This window comes from Artibeus jamaicensis, unplaced genomic scaffold, assembly GCF_021234435.1.
Source record: "Artibeus jamaicensis isolate MK-2021 breed Jamaican fruit bat unplaced genomic scaffold, CSHL_Jam_final contig_241, whole genome shotgun sequence".
Lineage (NCBI taxonomy): Eukaryota > Metazoa > Chordata > Mammalia > Chiroptera > Phyllostomidae > Artibeus > Artibeus jamaicensis.
Genome location: NW_026521509.1, coordinates 2,346,558 through 2,358,097, shown reverse-complemented (window position 1 = coordinate 2,358,097; position 11,540 = coordinate 2,346,558). Strand labels below are relative to the sequence as shown.

Sequence of the window (11,540 nt, the reverse complement as noted above, 5' to 3'; positions counted from 1 at the left end):
GCACCCTTCTGCCACCCCTGAGCTCTCCCTCCCTCCCATGGTCTTCCTTTTAGGTTCCTTCCTTGGTTTCAGTTGCATGGAAGAAGCTGCACATGGTCACTCTGAGAAACATTTTTCAGTCTGTTCAAATCTGGTGTCCAGCCATATCCTCTGTTTGGCTCCAATAAGTTTAATAATGATTCTCTGCAGTTTCAATGTCCATACACAGATGTAGGTATGTCCTGGGAAGCGGGGAACAACCCGCAGTGAGGGAGATGGGCAGACTGGTCCAAAGGGGGGATGAAAGTGGGAACAAAACACGCCATTTTATTTTCTAAAAACTCCTCATCCATTTAAAGTTTGTCCAGTTCAATGTAGGCCTCAAAATAGGGGGTTAATATTAATCTGGGTCAAAAACAAACAAAACACCTGAAGACCCAGGTTCTTCAGGATAAAATAGATACCTAATGAGCTTTCTAATATTCATCTACTTTTTCCTCCCCATTGTCAGTTCTAAAGGGCTCACCCTAAGCCCACCACCCCCTTGTTCTTGCTTTCCCAACCTGAAGCAGGGATTCAGTAAAATGCTCATAAAAACTGGCCTCTCTCCTACTCACCCATCCCGAGACCTTGTCCCACCCTATGCCTCCCTCCATGCCCTCCACACCCCCCAATGTGGCAGCTGTGTAACCCCCACACCTCCCTCACCCCAAGCTTCCCCCACCCCTTCACACACCCTGATGTGGAAGGTCTACAAGCACGATGCCTTCCTCACCCCAACACCCCAATGATTTTCCTACCCCCATGTCCCCCTCAGCCCCTCAAAACACACACCAATGTTGCGAGTGTCCAACCCCCATGCCTCCCCATCCCCTGACATTGCCCCACCCTTTGCCTCTCCACACCCTCCACACTCCCAGATGTGGCAGGTGTCCACCACGTGCCCACAAAGATGGGGAAACTATACCTCCCAGAAAGCAGTCAAAAGACAGTTTATTCAACAGCCAGGTGTTTTATTAAGGTGATAGTTTATCATTTACTTCTCATTCACATGGCATACTTCTTGGTCCAGGCTCGGGCCATGGTATTATAGTTGTCCCTATCTGTTAGGTACATTCTGGCAATGGATGGAACTAAGGCATCATTCGGGTTGGGGTCACATAGCATGGAGCTGATGGACAACAGGAGTTTGGATATAGTCAGTGCAGGAGACCACTGGGACTTGAGAATATCCAGGCAGATATAGCCTCTCCGGTTGATATTGGGGTGGTAGATTGGGGTGGTAAAGTAAATCTGTGGGGGCCTGAAGGGGTAATTGCCTGGGAATTGTATGTTTAGGCAGAACACCCCTCCCTCATACGGGCTGTCAGAGGGACCCATGATGGCCCCCTTCCATTTGAACAGGTCATTCTCCACAGGCCCTGCAGAGCACATGGGCGGGGGGTCCTTGGTGATGTCCTTCAGTTCCTTCTGCAGTCGTCTCAGAGCCCTGGACGGGTCCAAGGGAACGGGGATGACCCGTATATCCTGATAAAGACAAGGGGAGACTGCAGGTCAGGGGGGCCATGGGTTAGGGTGGGCATTGCTTATGGGGCCAGGGTTAGAGGGGCAGCCACCCCCAGGTTGGTGTGTGGGTAAGAAGGCTGGAGTCAGGCTCTGGGGTGTGGGGGACAGGGATGGTGGCAGGGAGGGGGTGAGGAAGGGAGAGTTCGGGACTTGGCTGCACCTGAGGGGCCACTGCTCACCTGTGTGCCACTGGCCCCTGGCTCCTCCATCACTAGCTCCTCTACCGTGGACTGTGGGCTCCACCAGTCTCCTGTCCTCACGTAGAGCTTCTGCTGCTCAGAGCCTGAGCTCCCAAGGCTTCGCTGCCCTTAGGACACCGCTGCCCCGTGATAGGACTGATAGCTCCCGTGGGCCGCCTGCTTCTGCCGTTGGCCCTGTGGTAGACACTGGGCGCCTGGGGCAGGAGGGGATATGCTCTGTGACTTCACAGGGGCCAGCTGATAACGCCAGCAAGTCAGTGGGGGTGTGGCCGGGAGAGATGGGAGGGGCTGAATGAGATGAAATAGAGGGTGAGAGGGAACTTGGAAGGGAATGGGGGGGTGGAAGACAATGGAGATGAGTGGATTGAAATAGCGGGGATGCAGGGAAATGGGGGGTGGAGAGTGGGAGGGACCATGAAGGGGAATGGGGAGTGCCAGGGACCATGAAGAGGAATGCAGGTATCTGGTGGGGCAGGAGGGTCCATGGAGGGGAATTGAGGGCGGATAACAATGGAGGGGGGTGGAATGAAGGGGTTGGAAGAGCATGGGTGCCCTGCCCTGGTTAGTTGGGTCTCAGGCATTCCCCCACTGAGAGTCACCCAAATGCAGAGAAGCCATTGGTTCCATGAATTCCCGAATCCCTCACTCACCCAGACTCACCTCCGTGAACGCTTTCCCCCTGGCTTTGTGCTAATCTCTCTCCCAGCCATTCTTGCTCCTGAGCTCGCTCTCCCTCTCTTTCTATGGACACAGATGCCCTGGAGAGTGAGCTTCACACGTCCCCACCCTTTACTCCCAGATGCGGCCTGTGTGCTTCCTGGGAGAGACAATCTCCTACATATTCAACTTCAGTCCATGTAACAGCAGTACCATACTTTCCCACCTTCTAACATAACTTTTCATAACATTTTGGTAAGTTTACTTTTTATGAAGAATTAAAGCCTTCAAAGAGCCAGTCTGCAGCCAGAACCAATTTCATTTTTCAGAAACTGACAGGGAAAGCAGGAGGGAAGGGAGGAAGAAAACCAGTCACCCCCGAGGATATCTGGGCACTGTGTGCATGTTTCTTTGTAACCACAATCATTTGGGCAAGTAGTGGTCCCTGTAACAAGTGCAACTGCAGAACCATGTCTTTCACTCACGAGGACGTCTAATAAAGGTGCTCATTCACATGCAGCCCTCTTCGCTGGCTTGTATGCGTGGCAATGGACAGCCAAACAAGCACCATCGACACAGCTTGGGCTGTAACCCATACCAATTCTTTTGCAGGAAATAAGCAATAATTTAATAAGGCTTTCTTAAATTCTCGCAAGAAATCACATTAGAGGAAGCAGGCCACATTTTCATTTATGATATAGCAGACATTCTTCAAGGATGGAAATTCCCTGCTATCAAGCTAGTTATCTAACTCCCCTGTCAGCCCATGTGGGAAGGCCAGGTCCCTGTCTGCCAGGACTTTAAAAGGGACAATGTAGATGGCTGAATGGGTCTTGCAGTAGCGTATCATAACATGTTCATTCATGGAAAGAAACGTGCCCACATCTCTTGTGTTATACAGTAGCAAACAAGGACTGATGTGTAGGCTTGGGAACAGTGAAACTACCCTTGTTACTGTGGTGAGTATCAAATTTTAATATCTTTGTCTAGAATAACAGAACATTTGTAAGAAAATTGGAAAAGAGATCAAACCTGGAGACTGAATAGGTGGAAACTTCACAAGTGCTGGCGAAGGAGTGGAGAGCCAGAAGCTTCTTCACTGTTGGTGCAGCCACTTTGGAAAGCAGGACAGCGTTTTCCCGAAAAATTAAAAATGGAACTGCGTTAGGACCCAGTGATTCCACCTCTGGGAATTTATCCAAAGAAACCTGAAATACTGATTCAAAAGAATATATGCACCCTTTTGTTCACTGCAGAGCTATTTATAATAGCCAAGATATGGAAGCAGCCCACATGCCCGTCAGTAGATGAGTGGGTAAAACAACTGTGTGACATTTACACAGTAGAAAAACACTCAGCTGTAAAAAAGAAAATGAATTTACCCTTTGTAACAGTGTGGCTAGACATGGAAAGCACTATGCTCAGTGAGATAAGCCAGTCAGACAAAGATGAATACCATATGATTTCAGTCATATGGGGAATCTAATGAACAAACTGAACCAACAAGGAAAATGGGGACAGACTCAGATGGAGAGCAGGTTGACAGCTAGTGGGAGTGGGGAGGTGAGGAGGTAGAGGGATTGCGCAAAAAGGAGGAACTCAGGGACCTGGGCAACAGTGTGGGGATTGTGAGGGGCAGGGGAAGGGATGGGTGGAGGCCGAAGAGGGTATGGGGGATAACTGGTAATGCAAAAGAAAAATACAATAATAATGAACTGTAAAAAAAGTAACAAAATTGGAAAAGAAAGCTAGGGCTTGCTCTTTCCACAGAAAGCATAGACAACATGGCAAAACACTGAGATAAGCTTCTGAAATTCTCTTCTTTCACGAGGATGAGACCTGAAACTTATTTTGTGAGACCGAATGCCACAAACACCGACCAACCTTTTTCACTGGGTTGGGTGTCAGGACATGTCATCCTGTGTCCATTCTCTTTAGGAGAAAAGGGTGACCATGATCGCCCACCCTTTCCGAGACTGGAGCCTGTGGAGCACACACTTGAACCGTACATAGTATGTGATCATTCAGCAAACATCTCTTGGATACATCTGTGTGTCAGGTTAACGACATTATAGTAAAACGACAGATGCAGTTACTGTTCACACTGAGCTTCCATTATCAGGGGGAGAGAGACTCTAGATCAAGTAAGTATCCAAACAACCTCATTACTGCAAGTTGAAGTAGAGTTATGATGTATATGTCATTAATTTTAATATAATTTTTCTTTGATATTTGTACTATAGTAAAGTGGTTAACATATCATCTCATGACAAATTGTTTATAAAATTGGTCAAAGACCTTAACAGTTGCCTCATATAATTAGAATTTTCTACATCTGGTGAATATTTACCTTTACCAGTATTTTATATACTTTTATTTTTCAAGTCACTGTTAAGGTCTTTTTATTTCCACCTGAAGAACTCTTTTCAGCCTTCTTTTGCAATGTAGGAGCAGTGTTGATAAATTTCCTCCATTTTTTCGTTGTCTAGGAAAGTTTTCCTTCAATCTAAAAAATAACTTTGCCAGGTACAATGTTATTAAGGAGCACTATTGTTTATTTCAACACTGCCCGTGTTAGTCCACTCTATTGTCCTATATGATGTCTATTGACAAATCCACTGACGGCCTCATGGAAGTTTTTGATGGATTACAATAATTTTACCCTGGGTTTTAAAATGTCTTTTTTATTCTTGATTACTGACATTTTTATTATAATATGTATCAGAGAAGGTCCTTTAGCATTGAGATAATAAAGTGATCTCTTGACTTTGTGAACTTGGAAGTCTAAGTCCCAGGTTTGGGATGTTCTCAGCTATTATTTCTTTAAATAAACTCTGCACCCTCCCCTCCCTCTTCTCTTCCTGGAATATAATTTATTCTAATTTCTGTTCCCCAACTCTTATGCAGTAAAGTCTAATTCTGATTTTTTAGCCAAACTAAATATAACTTCCTTGGACACAATTTTCTTTCATGTCTTCCAAGAGTGAAAGTTTATCTTGTCATAGAGGATTTTTTCAGATCTCTATTATAGAAATGTACATACTCTAGTTATTTGTGAACATGTCTGTCTCTTTAAGATAGAGCTACTAGAGAGAAAGAACAGCATTCTAGTCATTTATATCTTCCCTGGAGCACTCATCAGCATGGCTGACAAGGAGTAGGTGCTTAGTGAATGTCTGCAAGCAGGAGGAGCAAGGAGTGAATGAGTGCAAGTTGTAATGAAGTCTTTGACTGACATCAGGCCAGCCCCCAGGCTAGCATGATGGCTAGGCTCACCTTGTAGCGCTACAGTACATTGTCTTCTTACCTTGTAGGGCATAATTATTAAACTGAGAAAATAGGTAGGAACATCTAAAATAGCCTATAAATCCTTCCTAGGAGATCAGAGAAATATTCCAATTCAAGACCTAGCTGAAAAGCATGAAGGCTGCAAGAAAGTAACCAGGCTCATTAAGAGTAATATGTATGTGTTGGGGACTGCTCTGCCTGGTTTCAGGAATTATAACTCTACCCCCCATGGCTAAGGATGAGCGAGTGACCTCCAGAATGCGATCCACAGGAGTCAAAGCTTGTCTCTGGTAGCAAATGCTGCCTCAGTTTCCTCCCTGCCTCCAAAGCATGGTCTGAAGTCAATGACGGGTAAGACCCTTCACAGAGGGGGCAACCTAAGCCAGAGTTGATCACGTGGGAGGCCATCATGGAAGTACTCGGGGGGCTGCAACAAAGAGGGAGCGATGGACTCTTGCCCCCTAGCTTTGTGACATAGCCTGAGTCCCCATGTCCTCTGGGAGAAGCTCTTCCTGGCTCTAATCCACTTAAGCCTAAATACCTGATAGGGAGGGGTGCAGCTCCTTGCCTTGCTAGAGCATATCCTGGGGGAAAAATCTGGCATCACAAAGAATTCCTGAAAACCTGTGAAACCTGCTCTGCTAAGAGCGTTTTCATTCATGTGTTAAGGGTCCAAGCAGGAAACCCTAAAGTTTCTGCAAACCCCCTTTCCTGGCGGATACTGACTCAGAGTAAGCCCTCAGATTTCTTTGAAATGTTATCTACTGTTTGATCCTTGCAGCCCTATATTCCTGTGTACTATAACCCAATAAAAGCCCCTGGAGGAAGGGGCTTGAGGCCTTTTTCCCCTGAGAAACTGGCCACTGTTCAAGGCCCTTCCCTTTTGAGGGATCAGCCACCTCTCCTCCCTAAGCAGATGGTGTCTTAGAAGGGTTCACTTTCATCTTGGTAGACAGGGGGACTTGCGGGAAAAGTCGCCCCCACATGTAAGGGATATAAGGATACAGAAGGCTAAACTAGACAAGATTAAGCTTCTGGAAATAATAAAAAAAAACTTGTGATAGGAATGCTTTATTAGAATCAAGAATGAGAAAAAGTGTAGATTAAGACTAAGTTTGTCATAGCCCATTTATAAGGGGGAGGGACTTTAATCATCAGTATTAATACTGACTTTAATCATCAGTATTTATAAAGTCCCTACTACATGCACCAAGACAAAAGTATAACTAGGCACTGGGACACAGATAGACAAATGATTACATGATCTGGCAATTAGCAACAAATCTTTAAAGATTTCATGTGATATATCTTTGCATGGTGACTTGGCATAACCTCGCGTGTAATTTTTGTCAGATCTTATTTGTGGCAAAATACGGCCATGTTCTCTGTAGTTTCAAATATCCCTAAAAAGACTCATTTCCTGGGCTGGTCTTAGCATTGCATGGGGCCAGAGCTTCAGAAAAATGAGTGTATGCCAATTGTTATGTGGAGTTGGGTGCAGAGCAGAGAATAACAGTATATTCAACTGCCCATTTAAAGTGCTACTAAAAATAACAGCTCTTTGAAAGTATTGACATACTCTATTGTCTGTCATTTGTGCATTTTGTTTATGGCAAATATTTTTTAAAGCCATCCTAGGAACTGTTTAGAACCATGGTGGCTATACAAATGCCTCCATTAACTGTGAAATAAAGTTTTAATTAAGATAAAATCTTGTCTTAATTGCTTAGAATTCTACTATTTGCTATTGTGAACAGTGAAACACAGCACAGGTATATTCTGCTTAGGGTATTTCATATTCAAGAATGTCAATTTAGAGATTATGAGAAGAAAATTGAAACTCATTTCCCCCTTAGAAAAAGCCTGAGCTGTACAAAAGCTCTCATAAAGAGCACCTTAAGATATCTGTGTGCATTTGAAAGATAGGTAACATTACATAATGACGTACAATTTTCAGAGTGCATACATATTCTACCAAGAGGCTTGTTTTTAATTATACACACACATGCACACACACATGCACACACACACAAACTTGTGTACCACCATGAACTGATATGAGAAAATTCCAGATTCAAATTTTAGTCAGATGATTTTTCTACAAGGGTGGTTGAACTGAAAGGATAAAAGAACCATAGTGACCATGCCATGTAATATTCACTGGGTGATGTCCCTTTGCATTTAAAAGCACCTTCCAGGGAAGAGACAAGTAGATTGACAAAGCTGGTGTACCTGGAGCTGCGGAAGAGATGCTGCTGAAGGTCAAGGACAGATAAAGCAGATGCTGAGTTATAGAAATAGTGATCTGGGCTTTGAGGTTTTCCTGGAGAAGCAATAGTCTTAACCACACAGGTATGACTTCCCTCACTGACATGCAAGGCACATAATTAGGATGTGACACCTGATAGCTAAGAAAGATCATTTGATGTCATTGTTAACATTCAAAAGCTGGTTTTGTGAGTTTCCATTTGTAATGGTTCCCAGATTGAAACTACTACTAAACAGGTTAAGGAGTTAATGCAAAACTTGTCTGAGAAACAGTTTGCTCTGCCTTCAATCTAATTAAGAGCATTGTTTCATTGCAAATCTTCACTTGATCCTAAAGGTGATTCTCATCTACCCAGATGAAGCAAAAGCACACAGAAGAAAATGAGATAGCCACCAATGTATATCAGAATTAAATTACTTTCATCAAGCATTACTATAAAAGAGCACACACATTGTGCAGTTAAGTGTTTAATTCTTCTTGTATCCTGAAATACCAAGGAATTTCTTTTTCTTTTGACAGAAAAACTTGGTAGTTTCCCCTGGGTCCTAGGTATGGAGAATGTACTGTCATCCATTGATTCTTGTTAGTAGTCTGCAAAACAGATTATTATTTGAAAGCATTTTGATCATTGTCAAGTCCAAGTGAAATCATTTTGGTTTGCATTTAAGTCAAAAAGGAGATGCTATATTAGAGTATTTTGGAGAAGTAAAAGATGGTAAGGAAAATAGTAAACTCTGGGTAGAATTTTCAACAAGATTATGAATAAAATCAGCATGCTGGAGTAAAATCCAAAACAACCATCAAGTGTCATGTTCCAGTTTGGAAGGAGCCTCTTCCAACAGGTGCTAATCTCCTTAATCATGCACTTTATTCATAAATGTATATTAACTTTATGGATGACATCATAGTGTTTCTGTTATTTTAATTAAAAAATTCTTATATACCTTTCACCTGCTTTTTCAGAAATGAAACTTTCATCGATCATTTAATTCATCTGTATTCCAAGTAATGAGGGTGAAGATAAACAAGTCACAGACCTCATCTTCAACCAACAGTTTGGTATAAAATACAAACAATGAGCCCTGGCTGGTGTGGCTCAGTGGAGGGAGTGTCAGGGGGGCGATCCAAAAGGTCTCCTGTCAATTCCCAGTCAGGGCACATGTCTGAGTTGTGGGCCAGGTCCCCAGTAGGGGGCATATGAGAGGCAACCACATGCTGATGTTTCTCTCCCTATCTCCCTCTCTTCTCCTCTGTCTAAAATAAAATAAATAAAATAAAAAAGTAAAATTTGAAAACACAAACAATGATTCAACAACAAAAAACTAAAATACATTGTGAGGAGGTGATATAATATACTAAAAAGGGTTGTTGAAACATAGGCATAGGAGAAACACAAAGAAAGATACAGCCAAAAATAGGGAGAAATGCCACGTCCACTGCCGCGTCCACTGTTGGATCCCTCTCTCCATGACAAGGTCCTGAGAGGGGGTGTAAGACTTCAAGGAAGCAGTTTCCAACCTGGTGGACGTGGCATGGAAAGCCTTGCAATACCTATTGTAATTGTGCTTGCTTTAGAGATCATGACCTTTTTTTGCTTTAATCATTATGAATACCCTGGCAGTGATTCAGATAGTGTGCCTAGACCTTTCCCGGCTTAATGAACAGAATAATAATATTATACTAGAACGTCAGGGAATATAGGTACAAGGAAACAATCAGAACAATCTGAGAATTCAAGCTTAATCAATAACAATCATTGGAAAAACACCCAAGATAAGATAGAATACTCTAGGAAATCAGGAGATGATCTCACTACTTTCTTAGAAGGAATCAAAGTACAAAATATGTCTATAAAAAAACTCCTAGAGAAACTTAAAAGAAGTACCCTTGAAAGCCCCCTGCAACATAATAGCCCCTCCTTTACCTTGAATAAGAATATATATCAACTAGACAGGCAAAGAAATAACAAAGGCTAGTTAGTTATTACAAACTAAACAGTCACTAGGGAGTCAGAATTTATAGTACACAGAAAAACATTTTAAACAAAAAAAAAGTAGATAGCTAAATTAGACATCACAAGAGCCTTATAATAAATCTCCTATTTTCTCTACTCAATTTAGCGTATCCTTTTGCCCTATACCAAATTCTGAGAAACTTTAATATACAATAAGATATTTCTAATTGTCTGATTAATGACTCTCCTAGTTAAAATAATCTTTAACTAAATCTATAGGAACTTTTGTACTTTTACTGATTATCTTTGTATTGATTTTTTCTGCTCAAATGATCATATTATACTGCAAATATTAATCACTATCTGAAATGAAAAATATAAAAACCTACTTGTACTTGCAATAAACGGAACAGAGCTTCACTGTCCTTGAGGCGTGTTGTCGTCTGTTACCCAGCGCCGACGCCTTGCCCTCACCTGTGGGACCCCCTGACCCGCTGCGGCTGGACCGCGGCAAGTGGCGCCCGAACAGGGACCCTCAGGTAAGACCCCTTAAATCATTGTCGGGTAGGCTAGGCTCTCACCGACCGGGTGCTGCAGACCCCCTGGTAGATAGACCAGGTAGCAAAGGGTGAGTAATCATGGGACATGCAGAGTCCAAGGAAAGAGATTTATTCATTGATATAACTAAGCATATGCTCCATAAAAGAGGAGTAAGTGTGTCAGGAAGACAGCTTAGAGATTTTTTTCATTTTGTTCAAGAATGTGCGCCCTGGTTCCCGGAGGAGGGATCAGTGAATGCAGAGACTTGGCAGCCACTTGGCCAAGATATGAAGACTTATTATACCCTTCATGGGCCTGAAAAGGTTCCAGTAGATGCTTTTCCCCTTTGGAATGTTTTAAAAGATAGTTTTGACCCCACTCATGAGGTTGCGTGCCTCGCTAAACAGGCGACCAAGGAGGAAAAACAGCCTTTGTGTGTGGCGGTAAAAATAGCAACTTGTGAAAATCTAGCGCCTTCTGCCCCGCCGCCCGCTCTAAATGAGCATGAAAAGAGTGAGAGTGAGTCTGACTCTGACTCAGATAATGAACAGCCTGAGAAAAAGGAAGAGTTGCCACCTGATTATCAGACTGAATTAGAAAAAGAAGCTGCTAGATATCATTCTAAAGATTTCGATCCCTTGGCGTTAGCTGCGCTGCGAGACCAGAAAGTGAAAGTAAAAATAAAGTCCGTTGGGTCTCAGCAAGCGAAGCGTCTGCCTGAGAAGGTCGGATTTCTGGGGGCCATGAGAGAGGCAAGGAGGCAGGGTGAGACCTTGAGTTGCTTCCCAGTAATTTTTCCAATGACTCCTCAGGACCCCCCCCCCCCCGCAGTGAGAACCTTTGCCGTTTAAGTTAATAAAAGAAATAAAAACGGCTGTTAAGGACTTTGGTCCTACTTCCCCTTATACTTTGCAGCTTGTAGATTCCATTGCTGCTGAGTGGATGACCCCTTATGATTGGCAACAAAGAGCAAAATCATGTCTTAACTCTGGGCTCGGTCAGGGAGTGCAATATAAAGGTTGGTCACCTGGCACTTCGAGCCCTCCCTTGCAGTCTTAGATGCATGGGAAAAACCTGAAACCCATAA

General features: G+C 43.3%; 1 protein-coding gene across 2 annotated transcripts; it reads right to left on the bottom strand.

The window, feature by feature from the left end:
- Positions 1-1,026: 1,026 nt before the first annotated feature.
- On the bottom strand, positions 1,027-8,865 carry LOC119050155 (ubiquitin-conjugating enzyme E2-17 kDa-like). Of its 2 annotated transcripts, XM_053662441.1 has the most exons (2): positions 8,849-8,865; positions 1,027-1,459 (listed from the first exon to the last, which is right to left on the bottom strand). In XM_053662441.1, the coding sequence occupies exons 1-2, from the start codon at positions 8,863-8,865 to the stop codon at positions 1,027-1,029; spliced, it is 450 nt and encodes a 149-aa protein (XP_053518416.1). The 2 variants fall into 2 exon arrangements, with proteins under 2 accessions (XP_053518416.1, XP_037002211.2); XM_037146316.2 differs by lacking the exon at positions 8,849-8,865 and having other exon boundaries at positions 1,027-1,476.
- Between the last annotated feature and the right edge of the window lie 2,675 nt (positions 8,866-11,540).